Raw genomic sequence first — 25,918 nt, 5'->3', positions numbered from 1 at the left:
AAATTCAGACACCGGGGAGTGAAAAACCGGCAAGGTTGCGCTAGAGGCGCAGCTGGACTACAATTCCCAACATCCCTGAGCGCGGCTGGCTGTACTCCCACAGCGCCCAGCTAATCCGCCCGTTTCAAAGAGGCCTTCCGGCCCCATGACGCCTTTCCCCTCCGCCGGAAATGGCGCGGCGCGGCCCTCTACCCGTTTCCCCGCCTCCTGCCTCGCCACTCGCCTCCGACTGGCTAGATGAGAATCCCCTTTCCTGATTGGCGGAGAGGGCGGGGGCGAGGCCGGGGCGGAGCGCGGGTTTTCAGGGTAACCGGCGAAGGAGTTTCTCTGCGCGGCGGCGGCGGCGGCCGCCATGGCGGGCCGAGGGCCGCCGCTTTGCTACGCGCTGCTGTGCGGGCAGGCGGCGCTGCTGCTGGGCAACCTGCTGCTCCTGCAGGGCGTGCCGCGCAGCCTCCAGCACAACGCCACCCTCGGCCCCGAGCAGCCCGACGCGGAGCCCCCCGCCAGCGTCGGAGGCGCCTTCTCCTGCCAAGGCCACGGCCCCCACGGCCCGCTCGTACGCTGCGACCACCTGTAAGGTCCCGCGAGACTTCCGGGGGGGGCGGGGAGGCGGCCATCTTCTTCCCCCTCGCCGGAGCCTGAGAGGCGGCTTCCTGGCGCAGCTCGAATTGGCACCCTGGCCTCTCCCGGCCCCGTCAAGCAGTGGAATATGGGAAGGAAGTTAAAAGGATATGGGGCCCAGGAGGCGGGTGAGGTCCGGCTGGGATCTGTGACTGGGCTGGCCGAGGCCAGGGTTCAGATCCTACCACAGCCATGAAGCTCGCTGGGTAGCCTTGGGTCGTAGAATCGCAGAACTGTAGAGTTGGAAGGGACAGTGAGGGTCATCTGGTCCAACCCCCTGCAGCAGGACAGGAATTTTTGCCCAACCTGGGGCTCGAACCCACAACCCAAGAGGCCTCACAGCTTCTCAGTGTTGCTGGGAGGATAAACGAGGAGAGGAAGAACAGTGTTTGCCACCTGGAACTCCTTGGAGAAAAAGTGGGGTCTAAATGTAGTAAAAAAGTATGCCCTTGGCATACTGTCTTGGCAGGTCTGCTTAGCAGAGGTATGCGTCTGGCTGGCACTGGCCAGCTGTCACATTAAGCAGCCTGGAGGAATGCTATTTTGGGCACCCTTGGCAGGGGCAAAACTAGGCTTTATTTCACCCAGGTCAGAGACTCAGTATGGCACCCCCTCCCCCATGCATTTGTGTACTTACACACAAGCTTTGAGCCTCAATGGCACCCCTCTGGAGGCTTCACCGTCCTAGGGTAAAAAAACCCAGCTAGCCCCCACCCCCTGGTAGCTACAGCCCTGCCGTAGGGCACTGTTGGAAATTTTAAATTGTGTCCTGTAGTTTCTTGCTGCCCGGTGTGGTGAGGGCCAGAGGAAGCATCAAAATTGGTGGGCCCTGGTGGGTGTTCAGAAGTGCTGAGGAGTGCAGTGAGGACTGCAGGGTGAGGACACAACCTCTGGGGGCAGGAGTCAGGATCCACAGGGGCAGTAGATCTGGCCTCCAAGGAATGTATAGCCAGTTCTACAGTAGCAACTGCTGTGGTGTGTTTCTTGGAGGCCAGATCTGCCACTTCCTTGGCAGCCCCTGCCCCATGCTGCCTCTACAGTGGCAGCATGGTGAATAGGAGGTGCTGCTGGTTTCCTCCCACACCATGGTGGAAATGGTAGGGGCTGCTCCTGGGGACATAATTTGAGGCCGGTGGAGGGTGGCACAGTGTTTTGCTGCTTCTCTGTTGCCAAAATGTCTTGGAATGGTCCTGGGTACAGTGATAGGCATTGTGACTTAAGGCCCATTCCTACACTCTAAGGTCAACTTTAAAAAAATTACTTCTGTACCGATTGCATTGTTTTAAAAAATCCAGACAGAAACTTCAGCAATAAAGGACTATACTGCCAGCTCAGAGTAGGAGTCAGCTGAGATGGTGGTTTAAACACGGATGCAAATCCAGTTGCTACTGGCGTAAACTGCTGCTTTCTGGGCACACAGCTGTGAAAGCTCCTTAGTTTAGTTTAGTTTAGTTTAGTTTATGTGTGAAGAACTAAAGGGGTAAGGATGGAAAACAAAGGGTTTTTTAACAGTGGAAGGCTGTGGCTTGTGCATGGAAGGATGAGTGGTGCTGGGGTGGAAGACAAAGGCATTGCCAAAGTCTAGGGCTGGGATATGAATCGGAGCAAACTGGAGGCAAGACAAAGGCCTGGAGGGGAGTGGCAGAAGTTGATGTTGGGCAAAGAGAGGGGATGGTTCATGGGAAAGGGAGAAGGGAGTGTGTTGGAAATGGAGTATTAAACTTGATGGGAGGTGTCTGGGGTCAAGGATGAAAGGTTAGGTGCAAGCAGTAAACTGCCCCAGTTAGGAAAGTACAGTATGTTGGAGAGGCTGCTACGGAAGCAGACTGGAGAAGGGATGGGGTTAAATTGATGCTAGCCTGATCAATCTAAGGAAACTGGGGAACATTCATGAATTACTGCTGTGCTCTGACTTCAGCCTTTGTTCCAGCTCTTAGAATTATAGAATCATAGAGTTGGAAGAGACCACAAGGGCCATCGAGTCCAACCCCCTGCCAAGCAGGAAACACCATCAGAGCACTCCTGACATATGGTTGTCAAGCCTCTGCTTAAAGACCTCCAAAGAAGGAGACTCCACCACACTCCTTGGCAGCAAATTCCACTGTCGAACAGCTCTTACTGTCAGGAAGTTCTTCCTAATGTTTAGGTGGAATCTTCTTTCTTGTAGTTTGGATCCATTGCTCCGTGTCCGCTTCTCTGGAGCAGCAGAAAACCTATCTCCCTCCTCTATGTGACATCCTTTTATATATTTGAACATGGCTATCATATCACCCCTTAACCTCCTCTTCTCCAGGCTAAACAGGCCCAGCTCCCTTAGCCGTTCCTCATAAGGCATCGTTTCCAGGCCTTTGACCATTTTGGTTGTCCTCCTCTGGACACGTTCCAGTTTCTCGGTGTCCTTCTTGAACTGTGGTGCCCAGAACTGGAGCAGAATACAGTGGCACTATTACTTCCCTTGATCTAGATGCTATACTCCTATTGATGCAGCCCAGAATTGCATTGGTTTTTTTAGCTGCCGCATCACACTGTTGGCTCATGTCAAGTTTGTGGTCAACCAAGACTCCTAGATCCTTTTCACATGTACTGCTCTCAAGCCAGGTGTCACCCATCTTGTATTTGTGCCTCTCATTTTTTTTGCCCAAGTGCAATACTTTACATTTCTCCCTGTTAAAATTCATCTTGTTTGTTTTGGCCCAGTTCTCTAATCTGTCAAGGTCGTTTTGAAGTGTGATCCTGTCCTCTGGGGTGTTAGCCACCCCTCCCAGTTTGGTGTCATCTGCAAATTTGATCAGGATGCCCTTGAGTCCATCATCCAAGTCGTTGATAAAGATGTTGAATAAGACCGGGCCCAAGACAGAACCCTGTGGCACCCCACTAGTCACTCTTCTCCAGGATGAAGAGGAACCATTGATGAGCACCCTTTGGGTTCGGTCAGTCAGCCAGTTACAAATCCACTGAGTGGTAGCATAGTCAAGTCCGCATTTTACCAGCTTCTTTACAAGAATATCATGGGGCACCTTGTCAAATGCCTTGCTGAAATCAAGGTAGGCTACATCCACTGCATTCCCTTCATCTACCAGGCTTGTAATTCTGTCAAAAAACGAGATCAGGTTAGTCTGACACGACTTATTTTTCAGAAATCCATGCTGACTATTGGTGATCACAGTATTCCTGTTCTCCAGGAATTCTCAAAGATGACTGCCAGTGGTTCTGAGATCACACCTGCCAGTTCTTTTAATGCTCTTGGATGCAGTTCATCTGGCCCTGGAGACTTGAATACATCTAAACTAGCCAAGTATTCTTGTACTATCTCCTTAGTTATTCTGGGCTGTGTTTCCTCTGCTGAATCATTTGCTCCAAATTCTTCAGGTCGGGCATTGTTTTCTTTATTGGAGAAGACTGAGGCAAAGAAGGCATTAAGGAGTTCAGCCCTTTCTGTGTCCCCTGTTTGCATTTCACCATCTTCTCCTCTGAGTGACCCCACTGTTTCTTTGTTCTTCCTTTTGCTACGAACATACCCATAAAAGCCTTTTTTGTTGCTTTTAACCTCTCTAGCAAGCTTGAGTTCATTCTGTGCTTTAGCTTTTCTGACTTTGTGTCTACATGTGCTGGCTATTTGTTTGAATTCCTCTTTGGTGGTTTCCCCCCTTTTCCATTTTTTGTACACATCCTTTTTTAATCTTAACTCAGTTAAAAGTTCTTTAGATAGCCACCCTGGCTTCTTTAGGCACCTTCCATGTTTCCGTCTCATTGGTATTGCCTGAAGTTGTGCTTTTACTATCTCCCTCTTAACAAACTCCCAGCCATCATGAACTCCCTTTCCTTTTAGTATTACTGTCCATGGGATCTCACCCAGCACTTCCCTAAGTTTTATGAAGTCGGCTTTCTTAAAGTCAAGAAATTGAGTCCTAGTATGCTTGGCTGCTCCTTTCCGCTGTATAGTAAACTTCAGAAGAGCATGATCACTCGCGCCTAATGATCCTTCCACTTCTACCCCACTAACCAGGTCATCAACATTGGTTAGGACCAGATCTAAAATGGCTGTTCCTCTTGTTGCTTCTCCCACTTTCTGGACAACGAAGTTGTCTGCAAGGCCAGTGAGGAATCTGTTTGACCTTATGCTCTTGGCTGAGTTTGACATCCAGCAAATATCTGGGTAATTGAAGTCCCCCATTACTACTATCTCCCTTCCTTTTGCATGCTTGGCCACCTGTTCCAGGAAGGCATCATCTATGTCCTCCGTTTGGCTTGGGGATCTATAGTAAACTCCCACAATGAGGTCCCTGTTATTCTTCTCTCCCTTAATTTTGACCCAAATGCTCTCACTTTGGCTTTGAGGTTCTAAATCTTGGATCTCTTCACAGGTATACACATCCCTGACATATAAAGCCACTCCTCCTCCTTTCTTGTCTGGTCTGTTTCTCTGAAATAGATTGTATCCCTCCATTATTACATTCCAGTCATGGGACTTATTCCACCAGGTTTCAGTGATGCCTATTATGTCATATTTAGTTTGCTGTACCAAGAGCTCAAGCTCATCTTGTTTATTTCCCATGCCTTGCGCATTAGTGTACAGACATTGAAGTCCATTAATCATTTCCCCCGTGACTCTTATTTAAGGATTTTTTCCTCCCACCACTAGGTCTGTGTGCTGTTTGCTCCATTTGGTCTATGACATTTGGATGATCATCTTCATCAATTGATAGACTCCTACCTTCAGGAGCACTGTCTTCCTCCCCCACATTAGTCAGTTTAAAATCCTCCTGATGAGGTTTCTGAGATTTTTGGCAAAAACATTCCTCCCAACCGTTGTGAGGTGCAGCCCATCGCTTGCCAGAAGTCCATCTTCAAGAAACTGCAGTCCGTGATCTAAGAATCCAAACCGTTCCTGTTTACACCATTTGCGAAGCCAGCTGTTCACTTCCACTATTTTTCCCTCTCTCCCTGGGCCACGTCGTTCAACTGGGAGGACAGATGAGATGACAATTTGTGCATTTAATTGCTTCAATTTCCTGCCCAGAGCCTCATAGTCTCTTTTGATCTTCTGGAGGCTATTGCTTGCAGTGCCATTGGTTCCCACATGAACCAAGAGGAAGGGGTATTTGTCAGTGGGTTTTATGATTCCTTGCAGTCGTTCAGTTACATCTTGGATCTTAGCCCCGGGGAGACAGCACACTTCCCGAGACATCTTGTCAGGCCCACAGATCACTGCTCCTGTTCCCCTCAGTAGGGAATCCCCTATCACCACTACATGCCTCCTCTTATGTCTGGTTGGGGTTCTTCCATGAGCTGTCCGTTCCAAGGTCGCCTGCACATTCCCCGAGGACTGACTTTGCTGCTCGTCTTCATATACCTGATCGACTGTAATGAGGGAGAGATCCTCAAATGGTGTCTGCTCTTCGTCTTCCATGCTAGGGGAGAGGACCTCAAAGCGATTGTGTATTTCTAAACAATCAGAGCAAACCCTGGGCCTCCTACGTCTTTGAGTCACGTTTCTCCATATATCTGGCTCCTGTGTTGGTGAACTAGCCTCCTTCTCAGGGGAGTCCCCTGTCTCCTCCTTGGTGGAGACGGTGTGCTCTGTTGCTTCCAAGAAGAGCTCCAGCTCTCTAATTCTTTGGAGTGTAGGTACACGTTCCTCCAGTTGCTGGACTTTGTCATCTAAGAGGGCAATCAACATGTAATTGCTGCAGGTAAAGCTGCCTGCAACCTTTGGCAAGATGGCAAACATTGCGCAGGAACCGCAGGCGACTGCAGCTGTTCCATCACCCTCCATCTTGAGAACGTGTCGTTGGGGGTGACTACAGCTGTCCTCCATCATAAAAAGCGTGAAGATAGGACAAATAACTTCCCCCAACAAATGTTTGAGACTAGCTCCCCTAAATCTAAAAGATGGATCAAACTGCGCGCGCCTTCTAAAGCTGCTGCCCTACAAGCTCTGATAAGCTCCTCCCACAGCTAATCACCTACCTCAACAGAAACCCTGCCCCCTCTTATCTTTGCACAGGGAGAGCAGCTAATCAGCCACAAGAAACACACACACCAGAAAACCCTTTTTGCTCCTTCAGCTGCTGCCCTGCAAGCTCTGATAAGCTCCTCCCACAGCTAATCACCTACCTCAACAGAAACCCTGCCCCCTCTGACCTTTGCACAGGGAGAGCAGCTAATCAGCCACAAGAAACACACACACCAGAAAACCCTCTTGGTCCTTGGTGCTTCTGTACTTAACTCTGGAGCCAGTGTGGTGTTGTGGTTAAGAGCGGTGGACTTGTAATCTGGGGAACCGGGTTCGCTTCCCCACTCCTCCACATGCAGCTGCTGGGTGACCTTGGGCTAGTCACACTTCTCTGAAGTCTCTCAGCCTCACTCACCTCACAGAGTGTTTGTTGTGGGGGAGGAAGGGAAAGGAGAATGTTAGCCGCTTTGAGACTCCTTCGGGTAGTGATAAAGCGGGATATCAAATCCAAACTCTTCTTCTTCTTCTTCTCAAAATCAAACTCACCTTGTGGTTTATTTGCAGACCTGAGGAGTTTGTAGAGTGTGAGGCTCCCATGGATCATGGTGGAAATGCAAGTGCACGAGAGGAACTGGGCTACGGATGTCTCAAGGTGGGGTCAAAAGGGATTATTTTGCTACTCTAATATTAGATAAATGTCTGGCAAAAAGAGAGACTCGATTTCCTGCTCCCTATGTTCCAAGATAAATGTATTCATTATGGAAAATGTATACTTAAAACAAGGAATCTAGCCAAATAAATTCTCAATTCTGTCCGCTGTTGTTGTTTTGTCCCTGTAATAGTTTGGTGGTCAGGCATATAGTGATGTGAGCCACACTCAGGTCCAATGCAAGGCACTGGATGGCATCGAATGTGCAGGCCAGCGGACCTTTCGGCGGGGGAATAAGCCATGCATAAAGTGAGTTTCCTTTTTGCTTTGTTTCTTGAGATTATTGAACCCAGAATTCCTTTGCAACATTCATTGTGTGACAGGCAGTGAACAGTCTCATCCCCACTTCTGTTTGTGCCATACTTTCTAGCCACAGCTCTATGTCCAAGCGGCCTTTTTTTGGTCCAGCTATGACATGGACGTTGTTTGCCACTGAATCGGAACAAACATAAATTTTCAACAAACATCAGTTTTCCGTGAATTGCAGTTTGTTCCAGTTCAGAGGTAAACAGCAGGTTTTCCTGGGGGAAACAGCAGGACAACAACAACAAACTTATTGAAAATGGACCTAGAGATCATGGGCCTGTGCCTAGAAAGCGCAGCACAAATGGAAGTGTGGATGAGTCCTATGCAAGACAGATCTGACTCTCCTCTCCCATATTGTGTCTTACTGACTTCAAGTGTAAGGAACTATTCTTGCTCACAAACGAAGAGTAAATGCAGGTCTCTTCACTGTTCCAGCCAAGGCCTATGTAGGCACAGTCTAGTACAGGGGTAGTCAACCTTTTTATACCTACTGCCCACTAATGCATCTTTCTTGATGGTAAAATTTCCTTACTGCCCACCAGTGCTCGATGGAAGGATTCAGCTTGTGCCATAGAACCCCCTACCACCCACCTAGAATCCTGAAATGCCCACTAGTGGGCAGTAGGGACCAGGTTGACAACCCCTGGGCTAGTACATTTTAAGTACAGTACATAGAGATTCTGTGCATGCTCCTTTATGTCCATTAGAGGGAACTGTTGTACAGTGAAGGCAAGGGTGGATACCAGCTCACCATGTGAAAGTTTTATTCAATTTTGTTCTCTCTCAGATACACAGGGCACTACTTCATAACTACTCTCCTCTACTCCTTTTTTTTGGGCTGCTTTGGAGTGGATCGCTTCTGCCTGGGGCACACAGGCACAGCTGTAGGGAAATTGCTCACTCTTGGAGGACTTGGGATCTGGTGGTTTGTGGACTTGATTCTTCTTATCACTGGGGGACTGATGCCCAGTGATGGAAGCAACTGGTGTACCATTTACTGAAAGTCTACAACTCTGACTGGACCTAAACTAAAGAAGAAATGGGAGGAGATTCTTTGTTCAGCTGGAGGTCTAATGTTTGGATCATGTCTTGTAGCAGGTATAGAGGCTACACTGGTGTACTCATTTTGCTGTGGAATGACATCCTTCTAAAATGGAAATACCAGAAAAATGCAAACCATAATTCTGCTATACATACCTCATTGTCTTGTTTAAATGGAAGCTATGCTTTCCCCATCCACAAGGAACTGGGGAGACTTCTGCCCTGTAGAATAAACCTCAAAAATGGATTTACAACTATCATGAAGGTATTGAAGTTCTTTATATCCTTACACACTTGTGTACGCTCTAGGAGGTGCCAAAGTAGTAACTGGCTTACCCTACTCTGCTTAATCCTAGTTCTCATTGCTATACACTTTAGAAGAGGTTTTCCAAATAAGTTTATGACGCCTATATTAGCTGAAAATACCTAGTGAAGTTGATGTAACTGCAAAAGTTACTTTCCTGTTTGATTTTAGCTCACGCTGGCCGGATGTTTTCCCATAAGAATGTTGGCCCACAGGTCCACATGAGACAGAATGCTCCCTTAAGTTTCCCTTTCTTGTAAAAGGACGTGAAGTCTTCGGGATTGCTTCCTCATTCTCTGTTAATCTGATATTGTGATGGGATGTGGGGGAGTAGTTATCTTGACATTTAGCAATGTCAAGCCCAATTTATTGCAGAACTTCAGAATGTTTTTGCAAAGCCAGGAAACCCAAGTGTAGTAAACCGCCCCTGCCCTCCCCAAATGGCCATTTGCTGGCTCATTTTAATAAAGTAGGGGAATTGGACTATTTTCAGTATCAGCCACAATTTAAATTGCAATTAATGAGGAAGAATGCCTCTTCTCAGTGTGTTAGACTGACAGCAGCACCTGATTAGTCTTTCCTAACCTCTATTTAAGTATGTTCTAGTGACTAATGATCAGTCCATGCTGTAGGTCAGGCCTGTGGCTGGTTGGTGGTGTGTGTGTGTGTGTGTTAATGCATGTGTACTTTTCCGTAACAGCATGTAAAATGTATTTCCATGTTGAGCAGATGCAGGGTTTTTTTAAAGCTGATGGGTAAGAATAAAGTTTGGAGATCTTAAACTTAAATGTGTAACTATTTTAATCTTGTTTTGAAATTGTTATAAAAATTATGTTCTAGAGCAATAACTGGAAGTGGCATGGGGATGGGTATTCTGAAAAGCTTGTTTGTTCCCATCAAGAGATTGGCAAGTACTATCACTTGGAGCAAGGGTCAGCAAACTCAGCAGGGGGCTGGTCCAATGTCCCTCAGACCTTGTGGGGCTGGACTATCTTTTTTTTTGGGGGGGGGGATGAACAAATTTCTATGCCCCACAAATAACCCAGAGATGCATTTTAAATAAAAGGACACATTCTACTCATGTAAAAACATGCTGATTCCCGGACCGTCTATGGGCTGGATTGAGAAGGCGTTTGGGCTGGATCCAGCCCCTGGGCCTTAGTTTGCCTACCCATGACTTGGAGAGTAGGTGCTTAATCTCCTCACCTTGGAGGAGATACTTACCTATCATATTTTGCCTTTGCTTCATGGTGTTGGGAAGGAATATCCACCAGAGCCGGCATTCTCAAGACTGAAGTGGCCTTAATGGCACCTGCCAGCCCTGCACCTGGATAGGTCTGTATTAAACTTAATTCTTGTATTGCAGGCAACCTCCAACATTTGGCACACATTTAGCTCTTCAGTTGGCCCACTAGAAAACGGGATGTCGAGTTAAATCTCTGTGTGTAGTAGGGGCATTGCACAAGGTGACCTTCAGCCTACAGAGATCTGTGATTGAAAGGAATTCCTACCCCCTGCTTAACTTGTCTCACTTAAATGAGTATTTTTTAAAAAAGAAAGAAAATGGCTTGTCCATTTTCTATTTGAAATATTTGATTTGTTCATACTGGAAAACTAAGAGCTACAAGTATGTTTCCACTTTGTACAGTTCTTTCCTAAACTGTTTCTGATAAGAGTATACAGCAATTTAGGATTTCAACACAAACTTTTTCTGCAGAGGGCACCTTTTTTTAATCAATTTCATCAGGTGTAACTGTCACAATGAGATCTTCATTTCCTCGCCGTACAACAATGGAGAGGGTGTCACTGTTTTGAACAGTGTCTGTTACATCTCGGGTTGAAGTGACTGTTTTCCCATTAATTGCTATAATGACATCACCATCTTGCAAGCCAGCACTGCAACCAAAGACAGAAATGTTAAAATATAGGAAGCATTTGATTATGGCACACTTACTTTTTATTGTGGCCAAACTGTTAGATAGCCTTAGTTTCCCCTTATCAAGTACTCTTTCAGGTTGGCCCCTTCCTCCTACTGCACACATAACTTCTAAAAGAAGCACAGGTTGCTTTGGAAGAAGCACTGCAGGGACTCCTATCTTAGGAGAGACCTTACCACCTTTAGTGGCCATGTGTCAACATGGGAAGCTTTCAGAGTACTGGATGTCAGTACAAAACTTCTTTGGGCTAAAGGGAATTGTATGAACATCTGCCCTCAGGGCTGCATCACAGCTGTCCCTGTAATTCAGCATAGAAAGCGTGTGAGATGCAGTCACATTTTGACAGACAAGCACCTGGGGTGGAAGCAGCTGCCCAACATCTGTCCCCAGGAGAGTGCACTAGGGCTGGGCGATAACTGGTTTTCAATATTGCGATATATCACCAGCTAAACATTGCGATATATCGATGTATCAAAAAAGGAAGAACTACGCAGAGGCAAATAGGACAATGTCCTGGCAACTGCTACTACTTAAGAGTCTAAAACTGATAAATTATTATACAGTGGTAAAGGTAAAGGGACCCCTGACCATTATACAGTGGTACCTTGGGTTAAATACTTAATTCGTTCCAGAGGTCTGTTCTTAACCTGAAACTGTTCTTAACCTGAAGCACCACTTTAGCTAATGGGGCCTCCTGCTGCCACCGCGCTGCCGAAGCACGATTCCTGTTCTTATCCTGAAGCAAAGTTCTTAACCTGAAGCACTATTTCTGGGTTAGTAGAGTCTGTAACCTGAAGCGTGTGTAACCCGAGGACTCGTGACGGAGCCTCAAGAACATCTTATAGGACGCTTATGAAAGCCTATGAGATGGCTATGAAAGCTGCTAAGAAATCTTACTTTGCAGCTTCCATTGCATCCGCTAGCTCTCGCCCGGCACAACTTTTTAGAATAATTAGGTCAATAACGTCCTTAGGAGGACAACCAAATTTAAGCACAAATTCTACCCACAGCTGTGAGGCATTCGCAAGTTTTTTTGCGGAGAAAGTCCTGTTGCTCCGCCGTGACCTCCCTGCCAATTTAGATACAGTGACTGAACTGGAGGCCCCTCGACTGACTTCAGGTCCAGTGTTGGACCATTTCGATCGGATACTCCCTACTGATGTGGATAGATTCCTCCAAGTTGGTAGGCCCACCACCTGCCTCCTTGATCCGTGCCCGTCTTGGCTGATTAGGGAGTGTCCAGATGTTGCGCGGACCCCCCTGGTTGAAATTATCAATTTGTCCCTTGACACGGGGACATTCCCAGGGGAACTGAAGGAAGCAGTGGTATGTCCACTCTTAAAAAAAAACTTCATTAGATCCCTTAGACCTATCCAATTACCGCCCAGTTTCAAATCTTCCATACCTGGGTAAGGTAATTGAGAGAGCGGTTGCTGAACAGCTTGGTAGGTTTCTGGAGGAAACATCGGCATTGGATCCATTTCAGTCCGATTTCCGTCCTAGTTTTGGGACGGAGACGGCTCTGGTTGCCCTAACAGATGATCTCCGCAGACAACTGGATCGAGGCGGGTCAGGACTGCTGATCCTTTTAGATTTGTCAGCAGCCTTTGACATGGTCGATCATGATCTTCTGGACCACCGCCTCGCAGACGTGGGGATACAGGGCATAGCCCGTAACTGGTTGTGCTCTTTTATCTCTGGTCGGGGACAGAGGGTGGCACTAGGGAGGGAAATGTCGTCGCGCCACTCCTTGGTGTGTGGAGTGCCACAGGGCGCAATTCTCTCCCCGATGCTTTTTAACATCTTTATGCGCCCCCTTGCCCAGATTATACGGAGCTTTGGGCTGGGCTGTCACCAATATGCTGATGACACTCAGCTCTATCTGCTGATGGATGGCCACACCGACTCGACCCCGAACACACTGACCAGATGCTTGGAAGCTGTGGCTGGATGGTTTCGTGGGAGCCGATTGAAACTAAATCCTTCGAAGACAGAGGTCCTATGGCTAGGTCGGGATGGTATGGGGATGAGGGACCAACTGCCTTCTCTTGCGGGGGCCCAATTAGTGCCATTGCCTTCCGTTAAGAGTTTGGGTGTAATCCTTGACGCCTCCCTTTCCATGGAGGCGCAGGTTACAGCAACAGCTAAGGCGACATTTTTCCACCTTCGCCGCATCAAGCAGTTGGTCCCTTACCTTTCCCGCCCCGACTTGGCCACAGTGATCCATGCGACGGTCATCTCCAGGCTTGACTACTGTAATTCGCTCTACGCGGGGCTACCCTTGAAGCTGTCCCAGAAACTCCAACGGGTACAGAATGCTGCAGCGAGGCTCCTCACGGGGTCTCTGCCATGGGAGCATATTTACCTAGTGCTTTTCAAGCTGCACTGGCTCCCGGTGGAGTACAGGGTCTGGTTTAAGGTGCTGCTTTTGACCTTTAAAGCCCTTCACGGCCTAGGACCCTCGTACCTACGGGACCGCCTCTCCTGGTATGCCCCACGGAGAGCCTCAAGGTCCATAAATAACAACACCCTAGTGGTCTCAGGGCCTAAGGAAGTTAGATTGGCTTCAACCAGAGCCAGGGCCTTTTCAACTCTGGCTCCGGCCTGGTGGAACGCTCTGCCTCATGAGACCAGGGCCCTGCAGGATCTGATTTCTTTCCGCAGGGCCTGTAAGACAGAGTTGTTCCGCCTGGCCTTTGGCTTGGAGCCAATTTGATTCCTCCCTCCCTCTCTCTCTCTTTTTTTTCTTTTCCTTCTCCTGCGATGAGGCTACATTTTAATATTTTAATGTTCCATTATTTTAATGTTGTATTTTATTTTTGTTTTTAAGTTGTAATCATTCATCTTGTTTTTATTATTGCTTGTAAGCCGCTCTGAGCCCGGCCTTGCCTGGGGAGGGCGGGGTATAAATAAAAAATTATTATTATTATTATTATTATTATTATTATTATTATTATTATTACCACTGTATTCACCTCATGGTACTTTCAGCAGCAGGCAAGCCAGCTGCACAGTACTCCTCACCTGGAGTACTGTGTCCAGTTCTGGGCACCACAGTTCAAGAAGGACACTGACAAACTGGAACGTGTCCAGAGGAGGGCAACCAAAATGGTCAAAGGCCTGGAAACGATGCCTTATGAGGAATGGCTAAGGGAGCTGGGCATGTTTAGCCTGGAGAAGAGGAGGTTAAGGGGTGATATGATAGCCATGTTCAAATATATAAAAGGATGTCACATAGAGGAGGGAGAAAGGTTGTTTTCTGCTGCTCCAGAGAAGCGGACATGGAGCAATGGATCCAAACTACAAGAAAGAAGATTCCACCTAAACATTAGGAAGAACTTCCTGACAGTAAGAGCTGTTTGACAGTGGAATTTGCTGCCAAGGAGTGTGGTGGAGTCTCCTTCTTTGGAGGTCTTTAAGCAGAGGCTTGACAACCATATGTCAGGAGTGCTCTGATGGTGTTTCCTGCTTGGCAGGGAGTTGGATTCGATGGCCCTTGTGGTCTCTTCCAACTCTATGATTCTATGATTCAGAATGCATCCAAATGAGACTTTTGGTTTGGGGCTTGGCTACCCAATGGTGGTAATCAGAACAATCCAAAGTTTGGTGATGTGTCATAGCGAATAACAATGCTCTGGGACTTCCAGCAGGCCTGCTAGGAGGCGGCAGCGGCGGCAGCAGCCTGGCAATGGCAGAATCAACGATCGGGGGGGGGGGGGGGGAACAGTGGCAGCCTGGCAGTGGCACAATAATCAGCAGCATGTGAAGCTTCACTGTGGTAGTGGACAGTGGCAGCAGAAGCGGTGGCAGCCTGCGAGGACTTGTTGCGGTGGCTGCAGTAGTGGTGACCTGCAAGACCATGTGGCAGAGGCAAAAGCAACAATGGCCTGCAAGGCCTTGTCATGGCAGTGGCAGTAGTACTGTGAGGTGGCAGCAGTACTGTGAGGCCTTGCAGTTGTGGCAGAAGATGGCAGAAGCAGAGGTGGCCTGCAAGACCTCATTAAGGCAGGCTGCCACAGCTTCTGCCATCTCCTACCACTACTGCCAGGAGAGCTTGCAGGCCACCGCCACTTCTTGCCACCATGGCGAGGCCTTGCAAGCCCCACTGCTGGTGTTGCCATGAGGCCTCGCAGGCTGCCACTACTATTGGTCCAATGCGTTGCCGCTGCAAGACCCTGCAAGATGCCACTGCTACTTCTGCCCTCCCGTTGTCGCCATGAGGGCTTGCAGACTACCACTGATTGTGCCGCCACTGTGAGGCCTTGCAGGTTGTCACTGCTATTGCCGACATGTACTGCGGTCATGGCAAGCTGTTTCTGTATCCTAGCAGGCCTGCTGGCAGTCCCAGATTTTTTGTATTCACTATGACTCATCACCGTACTTTGGAGTGTCCTGAGTGCCATCATTTGGATGTATTTTGGCTTGCCTGCTGCTGAAACTGTGTGTGTGATGATCGAAAATATTGCCATTTATCTGTTTTAGTCCCCTAAGTAGTAGTTGCCAGGACATTGATAACACTGTAGTGTTTAGCTGGTGAGTTAGCATGATGTTTAGTTGGTGAGTTATTGCCTAGCCCTTACACACATTGTGATTCGCAATCTATTGCCAGCTCAAATATGGAGCAACACAATGAACTTCAAACTGGTTTTGGCTGATATATCAACATATTGCCCAGCCTAGTGTACACCCAGAATATTAGGTTTTGTTTTAATTTTGCTTTAAAAGTGTTACTGTAAAACCACCTTAAGTTTGTTCTAAAGTTGGAAACATAGTTTGCCCACTTTGTGATCTTCACTCAGGCCTTTCTCTGTACAGCAGCCTTCCCCAGCCCAGTGTCTTCCAGATGTTTTGGACTACATCTCCTCCAGCAGCTGGTACTGATGGGAAGCTGTTGTCCAAAACACCTGCAGGCTGTTAAGACATCCTTTCTACAGGGAACTCTTCTACAGCTGCCTCAGTCTGCCCTAGTTTCCTGCCCGCCTTGGGGATTAACATTCACAGAGGGGTCTAAGTGGGTAGGCTGTCCCTGGGCTATTTCCTATCTAATTATTCCTGCTCCTAGAAGCCTCGTGTGAGCCATGGTTATGCAAACAGTTTAGTAAATGCACCTCTGTACAAATCTTCATAAAGAATATGTTTCTCTCTCTTTTTTAATCCCATGGGGAACAGGGAATTGGATGCAATAACAGCTCACTCACTGGCTTCAGCAAGACCCCCTCATAATAAAGTTTGAAGGGATGACATTTTGTGCCTCTGCTCAGATAGGCAAACAGAGCAGCCTGGTGAGGACTGGTACCACTTGCCTAGGATGGCTTTTACCTCTTCAAGAATATGCTTGACCCTTATTCACAACCTGAACCACCATAACAAACGCTGCAGCCAGCCTTAGCTAAGCACTGCAGTGGTTCAAAGCCAGAGTGCACTCTTCAAACATCAGCTGCCCCCGTCTATCTCTTGAGTAGGGCTTCCAGCAGGTGTGGAGAATCATAGCCCCCCCCCCCCCGATGTTGCTGAACTAAACAGCAGGGCACTTGCTTTGCAATATGTCCAGTGTTTAATGCAGGTAACACAACATACACCGTTATGCTGTTATTAAAACATAGTATGCTGTTATTAAAACATAGTTCGCTACTGGGTTCAAGGGACTTAAATCAATGCATGAAATATGGGGGGTGCTGAACAAAGCTGACTTATAGCACAGGTGTGTCCCTGTGGCCAAGATCCAGTTCTGTGCTGCAGTTTTGTTTTTGTTTTTTAACATTTTCTGCAAGAACTTGGGTAGCACTGTACTATCATTGCAGAGAAAGTGTGTGAGAGAGCAGCATTTCTAAATCAGAAACATTCCCAGAGAAGCAAGGCAAGCACTCTTACTTTCTATCCAATCCGAATAGTATATGGGTGGGTAGAAATTAATATTTTACCTTGCAGCTGCTGTTCCTTGAATCACTTCGTAGACATAGACACCCGAGCTCAGGTCTGGGAAATCCCTGTCCCGCCGTCTCAGTTCACGGATGAGACTAAGGGAAGAGATCAGGACAGTATAGTCAATCAGGTGGTCTACCCACTAAATGCAGAAATCCCAAATCTAATCAAAACACTGTAGGTGTTTAGCAGCACAACTGAGGTGAGTATAACAAGCCATGGCCTCCCCCAACCCCTCCCCCCACAACTGGTGATAGTGCTGCCAGGAAACATCCCTGCCAGCAGGGGACAATACATGGGCATTGGTGGTGGGTGTGAGGAGACTGCACACCCTTCACTAGTTTGAATTTGTCTGGGGAGGTGGGGTGCCCTACTGCAGCTTGAAAGAGGAACACTGAGGACATCACCACCGTCAACATTTCCCCAAGTTCTACCTATTGAGCAAATATTAAGTTTCCCACTTAAGCTGTTTTAGGGACTAGGTGGGAAATAATGGTTTAAGGGGCAGGTTACAGAACAGGTCCTGAGTGACCACTGGCAAATGAGTACTCAAATAACTTTATTTGGGGGGGCTTCAGTCATGCAATACTAACATGAACGGCCTAACACAGAGGCCAGGCGGGAGCCACACAGGTGAAAGACAGGGATGTGGGACTGAAGACTTACTTGAAAGTGAGAGGGAGCATTCGGAGTCCCAGGTATTTTTTCTTGGGTCTGATCTTCCCTAGAGAGACATGAGAGTTAGAAGCATTCTCAACAAAGTCATGAAAAGAAAGGACAGGTTGGGTCTGGCCCCCTCTCTTTCTCTGTGTACACAAAGGCCTAAACAAGCAGGTGTTCCCCTGCTCTGCACTCAAAAAAAGGACAGAGGGATTGTGTGAACTAGACAGAAGGTTCTCTGATAGCCTTAAAAACACATCTATTCATAAGAAAGTGGGAATCTCCTTTCCAGGGATTCAGAGAAGAGTCTTTACCTGCTCTGTCTGGAGATGTTGGCAATTGATCCTGGGGTGCAAAGCAGTTGCTCTTCGCTGAGTTACAGCCGTTTCTACTGCCTACAGGGAGTGTCTGCGTGGGAGCCCTACCTCACAAAACAAGAAACAGGCTTCCAATTACCTTTCATGTAGCGATTGTGATAATCTTCCAGGAACTGGCGGATTCGATCAGAGGGGATGGCAAAGGAGATGCCGGCTGTGACCTTCAGGGTGTTCATTCCAATGACTTCACCATCCTAATGGAAAGAGAGCAGCTGCTGTGGCCAAATGGAAGGATTTCCATCCCCTTTCACACCTTTTTTCTCTTATCACATTATTTCCTCTATAAATGTTTTTTTTTTTAATACACACACAAAAAATACAGATAGTGGCTACTGGAAGAATGATAAAGAAAAACACACTTTAAGTTTAGACAAAAATGAGAGGTGAGAAACAATAAAATAATATCTTACCAAGTTTACCAATGGCCCTCCAGAATTCCCATACTGCAAAAGAGAACAGAATTGAAGAGGGGGTTAATCAATGCATTCCAAATCCACTTCTTAGAGAATTCACAGGTGATGGAACATTTGCCAATGCGCTTCCAAAGAGTTTACAGCCCATTTTGCCTACAATCATCAGAATTTTCTTAGGTTTGTAGTGTGTTAAGTCACTCTCTAAAAAAGCCCCAGCCTCTAACTGACTTGGCTTCAGCTTCTCAACCATCTGCTCCCACCCCAGGCCCCACCTGTGCTTCTGTGCACTCATGGAAACAGTTTCTCCTATAGAACTTAAGGTCCCTGACAAACACATTTCAAAGAAGCAAAAATGTATATGTAAATATGTGCCTGCCTGAATATCCAAGTGGGTCAGAACAGATCCCCCATCCCTGGCAGGGCCGCACTTGCTTGTCAACACTACACAATGTCAGAGGACCCATTTGTCTCTTGCAGCACGGCAAATTGTACAACCATGGAAACTCAAAGGCCAAGCAAGCATTGCTTGAAGTTACTGCTGATTGGTGCTGACTTGAAGCCCCCCTTGGGCAGGGTCCCCACTGGTCTCAACAGGCTTGAAGTAGCTGCCAATCAGGTGATTTGTGCTGCTTCAAGCTCCATTTTCTGGCAGGGCTTGGCTGCGCTATGGAGCTCCCCGTGGATATCTCATTGGGCAGGCTGTCACTGGCAACCGGCTGACGGGTGCAAACGACAAGCCTCTTTTCCAAGGAACTATCAGAAGCACCCTTTAAGGCTCCCAATGGCATGTTGGCAGTCCTACAGGTATTATGACATTGAGGTGGGGCAGGGGAGTGTGGTTTTGAGGGAAACTCAGGGGCCAAATTTGGCTTGGAGGCTAGAGGTTCCCCAAGCCTCAAAGAATCCCTCCTCATTCATTTCTACCCACTGCAAGATCAAAGAGAAGGCGGGCATGCATGCAAGACAGAAGGAGAAACCCAAGAAGAATGGCAAACCAAAACTTCACCAAACATCCTGGCAGCAATGCTACTGACTGCCCCATTTGAGCTGGAGGAGCGTCTCCCCCCCCCCCCCCGAGTCTCTTACATTTATAATGGCGTCAGTCTGGATGTATTCCATGTCGGAGTCCTTAAGGCCAAGCTCCTTCCCATCTCTCTGTGTGCTGCTCACAATTCCCGTTGTCACGGTGTTTTGCAGGGAGAAAGGGCTGCCCAGAGCCACCACAAACTCCCCAGGACGCAACTCAGAGGACTTGCCCAGCAGGAGGACTGGGAGGGCCATCTGCACAGGGTTTAAAATATGGTTTTTATTTTTTAAAGGGGTCACTCACCTGGTCCCCTGTGGCAATTCAGACTAGTTTGTAGGCAGAGAAGCTACCATTGTTTCTTCCTGCCCATAAGTAGCTAGTGTGTGGACCAGCAGGCTTGAGAGGCAGCAGTTGTAGTGGCCTTCTTCGATTCTGCTCTCAAATACCAGCCCAGTTTATGGAATGAATTCTGCCACCCTCTTTACACCACTGTAATATGACAAGAAAGAGTCTGAGCCTTGGGGGTTTCTTGTCCTGCTGAGAAACAAAGCCGTTCTCACCTGGGAGTCTATTTTGATCAGGGCGATGTCCAGTTTGTGGTCAACATCTTTCACCTTGGCATCAAACTGGTGGCCATTCTGGAGCTCCACTTTGATCCTATGCTTGTTGGTGAGAACATGGGCGTTGGTGAGGATCAGGCCATCCTCGGACACAATGAAGCCCGAACCGCTGGATACCAGGACTTCTTTGTTTGTGTAAGGTGACCTGCCACAGGGTCACACAGAGACAAATTCACTACCGCTAGCCACAAAATCTGCATTCATTCATTTATCATTTCAATTTGTATCCCACCCTTCCTCTCAAAGCCCAGCAACAGATTAATACAATTAAAAATAAAATTAACGCATGTTTAAAACAGGTAAAAACAAAGGTCTGAGCAATGAGGCTGGAGATATAGCATGTTTAGAGCAGTGAGACTGTTTACCCTGCCAACAAATCAGTCCAAATGTAACCTTTCCTTCCCTGTGACAAGCTTGGGGCAAGTACAGTATGAGGGAGAAACATATCCACTTCAATGGGAAAAAGCGAGCAATGCAGGAGTCTGACTGGCCAGCATCTGTCATGCCACCAACATACCTATGTTACATAACAATTTTGCAACATCCATAAAAATGTTTGCTTTTTTTTTTAAAAAAGTAAGAAAATAGCATGAGGTGAAAGCTGAATGCATGAAAAAACACACACGACCAAACACACCATGTGTTTTAAAAACTGTTTGGTCTGCCCAGGAGGAAAAGCAAGACTTACACATTTGACCCAGCATCTCTCATCTTGCTGGAAGGTCTGCACGTTGCAGAAACTTGCAAAATCAGGACAAATCTAGGCTTATGCTGGAAGTGAAGAGCCTGCTCTGCAAATACTGTATCTGTCCTACTCTTTAGCTTTTGATTAACAAAATACAAATAGGTACCAAAAATACCTGAAGCCAGCACTGTTTAGGGAAGTTTTTAATGTTTGATATTTTATCGCTTTTTAAATATTCTGTTGGGAGCACTCAGAGTGGCTGGGGAAATCCAGCCAGATGGGTGGGGTATGTATGTATGTATGTAATGTATGTATGTATGTATGTATGTAATGTATGTATGTATAAATAAATAAATATTAACAACAACAAACTTTCCATACAAGACAGCAGAGGAGAGGAGAGGAGAGGAGAAGAGAGGAGAGGAGAGGAGAAAAGAGAGGAGAGGGGAGGAGAGGATAAGAGAAGAGAAGAGAGGAGAGGAGAAGAGAGGAGAGGAGAGGAGAGGAGAAGAGAGGAGAGGAGAGGAGAGGAGAAGAGAAGAGAAGAGAGATGAGGAGAGGAGAAGAGAGGAGAGGAGAGGAGAGGAGAGGGGAGGAGAGGAGAGGAGAGGAGAAGAGAGGGGAGGAGAGGAGAAGAGAGGAGAGGAGAGGGGAGGAGAGGAGAGGAGAAGAGAAGAGAAGAGAAGAGAAGAGAAGAGAAGAGAAGAGAAGAGGAGGAGAAGAGAGGAGAGGAGAGGATGACCTTCACACTGCAAATCATATTTAAGAGGAAAGCTCTTTAGGCATATGAGCTTCTGCAAATCTAACTAATTCCCATATAACATCCATGTTTGTACCACTCAATAGTTCAAAGTTTGATATAAAAACAAGAAAATAAAGGGAAGTGATGCAGCTCAGTGACCAGGTACATGTTTTGCTTGCAGAAGGTCCCAAGTTGAGTCTCCAGGTGGCTGATGGGGTCTTCTGGAGCTAAACAAGACTTTGGTCATAATCCAATACAGTGGAACCTCGGGTTACATATGCTTCAGGTTACAGACTTCGCTAACCCAGAAATAGTACCTCGGGTTAAGAACTTTGCTTCAGGATGAGAACAGAAATTGTGCTCTGGCAGCGCGGTGACAGTGGGAGGCCCCATTAGCTAAAGTGGTGCTTCAGGTTAAGAACAGTTTCAGGTTAAGAACGGACCTCCGGAATGAATTAAGTACTTAACCCAAGGTACCACTGTACTAAACTATATGCTTAAGCCCTTGATTATGACATTATGCCTATTGAAAGCTGTTTCAGATCTGCTCCTAAGTTATCCATGCATAGTACTTCTGACTATACTATATCCTATCAGACAATAACTCAAATAAAAATTAAGCCAAGCTTTAATCAGGGCAGTCAGCTAATGGAAATATTTGCCTTCAAATTGCTTAGTAATCCTAAAATCAAGTAGTGGATCTATTTCCATGTCAAAAGCTCTTCTAGGTGGAAGATAACGTATCAGTAAAATTTAATTTAATTCCCATCCATCCTCATTTGAGGGCAATGGAGAGAAGTTAATTACACCAGCTCCATGCTGGTGCGGCCTGAGAGGAATGGATTTACTTTGGATTACGGAGATCCACCATCAGCTCTGCCTTGCCCTTCAAATGCCCAGTTTGAAGCTCTCGAGCTCCTTCTCAGCGGCCACACCAAGGCAGTGCTTTTCTGCTGGCAGAGGGCACCTCCGCCATCTCCTAAAACCCTCCAGCAGGAATCACCAGGCAGTTAGCGTTGCAGCCTCAATCAAGTGCCTTCATATTACATAGCTTAGTTGCACTTTGCAGGCTTTGTTGAGCAATCAGATGGATTAATTGATTAAAAATAATATTTGTACTGACTGGAAAGGTGCCTCTGAACTGGGAAACTTTTTTTAAAAAATTGATGGTTTCTGATTTCTAAAAACCCCAATGGCCATATTAGAAAAGGCATTCTCTCTCTCACATTGCATGGTGCCCTGCTGCCGCACAACCATGCATTGTTTAAAATATGGTTACATTATTCAAAAACTGTTTTTATTTACAAACAAATGTATGCAGATTCAATTGATTCATTAATCATTTAAAACTCATATGATGAACTGACCAAGATTTCTTAAACCAAGTGACCAAGGTTCAATATGCTGCTGTAATAAAATAAAACAAAAGTGTGCAAGCCGTGGTGACTATGTCTTAAGCATCGCCACGCTAGACCACCCTTCCCCCAGGCTGAAAATGGCCTCATTCACTGCTTTGGCTGAAGCTCCTGGCTTTAAAGCAGGCATAGGCAAACTCAGCCCTCCAGATGTTTTGGGACTACAAATCCCACTGTTCCTGTTAGCTAGGGATGATGGGAGTTGTAGTCCCAAAACATCTGGAGGGCCGAGTTTGCCTATGCCTGCTTTAAAGAGCTAGGAGAGGCAGCTCCTATAGCGCCACAGTTGACCAAGGAATAACCTCTGCAAAAAAAGTTAATGGGCAGACAAGTGGCTAATTTCTCCCTCTAACTAATGGAGCTTACCTGCGGAAGAGTTCCAAGTGCACGACGGCAGGAGCAATCTTCTCCACCACGTCAGCAATAAAGTTGAACTTGTACCGCAGACTGTTGGGGTCCACAAGACCTGTGAAGCAAGGGATGTGTCTGGCACTTGTCCAATACAAAGTTGGATCTCAACATGCTCTGCAAGCAGGGACAGGCAAACTTCAGACTGGCAGGATATACTTTGTTTTTATACTGGACCCAGAGAGCCTCTAGCTGGAGTAAGATGCAAGAGAGCAGCGGAATGGCAACATATTCTTAGAAATATGGAGCAAGGGGCCTCTGGGCATATGCTTAGCCCAGGCATTTGTTTTCAGTCCTGTCACATGAAATGCCACTCCTGGTTTTCCGCTACAGCTGCTTTCTTTCAAAATTAGGGAGCTGAGAGGAGTCTTGCTTACCTACTGTAAATCACTACAAGGCTATTGATAGATCCACTCTCCCCTGCTCTACAGCAGAGGTTCCCAAACTCCACTCCAGCCCCACCTCATGGACCACTTAAAAATCATTTAATGATTTTTCTGTCTGTTGCAGCAACTGTAATGTATATTGTATTTAACTGTATTACAATTAATAACATGAAGTTTAAATATTAATATGCACTACAATAAGTGTGCCATCTCCCATGTTCAGCCACAAAGCCAGACATGTCACAGAACATCTGGATGAAGTTTGCAGACCAAGTGTGGTCCATAGACCATGGACTGAGACTGCCTGCTCTACAGTCTAGAGTCTGCACCTGACACAAAAGAAATACACAAAGGACACATAAAGTGTATGCAGAAAGGATCAAAGTGGACCAGATTTTATTGGATTGCAACTCCCCTCATCCCTAGCCATGAACTATCCTAGCTGATGGGAATTGTAATACCTGTGCCAAACTCTGAAGAGTACCTGGGTAGAAAAGGCTGCTGCAGGCAACCTTGGGTTAACTAGAGGAAAAGTGCAAACTTCTAGAACAGCTTCCTAAGGGAGTCAGTTCCTTTTTGCAACATTTGAATAAGCTAAGAATTCACTTCTAGCATTTGCGGGAAAAGAGGAGCCCAAAATTCTAACTTGGGGCTCAGCAGTTGAGACGACGTCACCTCAAGCAATCCATCCATAAATTCAGCCGCCAGTCCCCCAAATGGCTTCACAGACGTTCCTCTTCTGAGGACTCTGCACTTGTTCGCGAGTGGCTGAAGCCGGGAGCGGACTCCGCTGAGAAGCGTAAGGCTCGAGTCGGGAGATGATCTGCCGACAGTCCAGCCCCGGGTTGCCCCCGAGAACAACCCGCCGCCGGGCAGCAGCTCCCCGCCCTGCTGTCTCCCCGCAGCTGGCCTTCCCAGGTCGACTGCCTGGGGGGCTGCCGGCTCTCCCTCCTCGGCCAACCCGACTGCTGCTTGGAAAGCTCTCCCCGCCCGGGCATCTCGCCGGGTTGCGCACCTTTTTCTCCGCAGCCGCCCTTCTGGACGGCGATGACAGGCAGCTCCCTCCGACGGCCGGCCTGCTGGTTCTCGGCGCGCAGGTGGCACAGGCTCCGGTAGGTGCGCCCGTCGCTGCCGCACACGGCCAGCGGGGACTCGGCGCACCAGCAGGTGCCGCGCGCGCCGCCTCCGCCCGGCGGCCTCCGGCAGGCGAGTCCGCGGGCGCAGCGCCCGCCCGGGGCGCACGGCTGCCCTTCCCCGCCCGCGCACTCCCAGCAGCAGCCGCAGCGGTCGAGCCGCAGCTCCCCGCCGGCCGCCGAGCAGGCCAGCGCCGAGCGCCCGGGGCAGCGCTCCGGCTCGCACGTCGGCGGGCAGGGCGGCGACGGGGCGGCCGCCACGGCCAGCAGCGCCCCCAGCAGCCAGCGGAGCCGCGGAGCCGCCATGGCCAAGAAGAGGCCCACCTCTGCTCGACGGCCGCGCCGACGGCGCCTTATAGCCCGGGCGGGCGGGGAAAGGGAGGCCCTCGGGGCGCAATCGCAGGAGGGGGCGCGCACTGTCCAAAACAGAAAGCGAAATGCTGAATATATTCATTCATTCCAGGGTCAAGCACATCGTTTTAGAAAATGTGTAGATTTCTTAAATATGAGTGTAGGTTGTTTTGCACAGGGGGGAAAGATACGCCTTAGTGTTGATTTTCCTGTCGACTCCACTCCTGATCACTTTCTCAAGGATGGAAACTGCAGGGCAAGAAAATAAGGCGCTATAGTGACGATTAGCAGAGTTTGTAGTCAAACTAGCCGCAATTAGGCACATGGCACAGCAAAGGGCTTGGGCAAGACTGTCTAGATCAGACTTTCTTAAATTCTAGTCCACAGATGTTGTGTGGTCTGGAACCCTTTTTGAGGTGGCCCATGGAAAGGCCCTGATGCTTGGCCCTGCACTGGTAAGCCAGTAAGCCAGTGGAGGTCAAAGTGGCCTCAGACAGGCGACTCTCTGGGCCCAGAATAAGTAGACTCTTCCCACCCCCCTAGCATTTTACCAGTTAAAACAGTGGTTCTCAAGGGTGTGGAGAGGATGGCAAGTTGGGCGGAAGATTCAAGGACAATCAAATCCTTGAACATTTCAGTGTGGTATGATATGGGGGGGGGTATATCCCCCATTATCATATTATAAAGTAGTCGTGTACTGTGTTATAAATCAAGCACTGCTGGTTGTTGTTTCTTTTTGCTTCCCAATGTCTTATCAGTAAAAAGTTGAGTGTGGCGTGAGCAATTTTTTCCCTGAAAGTGTGGACCAGAGAAAAAAGTTTGAGAACCAACAAATTAAGGGTCCTTTTTCAGTGGCTTGGCTTGGGCCCTCACTTTCCACAATAGGCACACCTTTTTTCATGTTG

At 47.7% G+C, this 25,918-nt stretch overlaps 3 protein-coding genes across 3 annotated transcripts; 1 reads left to right on the top strand and 2 right to left on the bottom strand.

The window, feature by feature from the left end:
• The first annotated feature begins 323 nt into the window (after positions 1-323).
• TM2D2 (TM2 domain containing 2) lies at positions 324-8,887 on the top strand. Its single transcript, XM_079955258.1, has 4 exons — positions 324-573; positions 7,142-7,229; positions 7,420-7,535; positions 8,380-8,887. Exons 1-4 carry the CDS (start codon positions 353-355, stop codon positions 8,591-8,593), a joined length of 639 nt encoding a protein of 212 aa, XP_079811384.1. The 5' UTR covers positions 324-352; the 3' UTR covers positions 8,594-8,887.
• On the bottom strand, positions 2,985-6,835 carry LOC307203921 (uncharacterized protein). Its single transcript, XM_079955206.1, has 2 exons — positions 6,673-6,835; positions 2,985-6,523 (listed from the first exon to the last, which is right to left on the bottom strand). Exon 2 carries the CDS (start codon positions 6,440-6,442, stop codon positions 5,369-5,371), a length of 1,074 nt encoding a protein of 357 aa, XP_079811332.1. The 5' UTR covers positions 6,443-6,523; positions 6,673-6,835; the 3' UTR covers positions 2,985-5,368.
• Positions 8,888-10,643: 1,756 nt separating the features above from the next.
• Positions 10,644-24,968, bottom strand: HTRA4 (HtrA serine peptidase 4; the record flags this gene model as incomplete). The annotated part of the gene is made up of 9 exons (XM_079956187.1): positions 10,644-10,833; positions 16,796-16,891; positions 17,463-17,520; positions 17,913-18,027; positions 18,244-18,276; positions 19,333-19,527; positions 19,834-20,038; positions 23,102-23,201; positions 24,545-24,968. 9 exons carry the CDS (start codon positions 24,966-24,968, stop codon positions 10,668-10,670), a joined length of 1,392 nt encoding a protein of 463 aa, XP_079812313.1. The 3' UTR covers positions 10,644-10,667.
• Between the last annotated feature and the right edge of the window lie 950 nt (positions 24,969-25,918).

The sequence above is a fragment of the Podarcis cretensis genome (assembly GCF_951804945.1).
Source record: "Podarcis cretensis genome assembly, chromosome: 15".
NCBI lineage: Eukaryota > Metazoa > Chordata > Lepidosauria > Squamata > Lacertidae > Podarcis > Podarcis cretensis.
The sequence above is the reverse complement of the archived record's forward strand: the minus strand, read 5'-3'. Positions and strand labels throughout refer to the sequence as shown.

Bases quoted from the DNA above. Each gene is read 5' to 3' on its own strand.
- LOC307203921 (XM_079955206.1), bottom strand. From the start codon at position 6,442: ATGATGGAGGACAGCTGTAGTCACCCCCAACGACACGTTCTCAAGATG.
- TM2D2 (XM_079955258.1), top strand. From the start codon at position 353: ATGGCGGGCCGAGGGCCGCCGCTTTGCTACGCGCTGCTGTGCGGGCAG. The intron at 7,230-7,419 runs GTGGGGTCAAAA...TCCCTGTAATAG, and splicing joins TGGGCTACGGATGTCTCAAG to TTTGGTGGTCAGGCATATAG. The intron at 7,536-8,379 runs GTGAGTTTCCTT...GTTCTCTCTCAG, and splicing joins GGGAATAAGCCATGCATAAA to ATACACAGGGCACTACTTCA.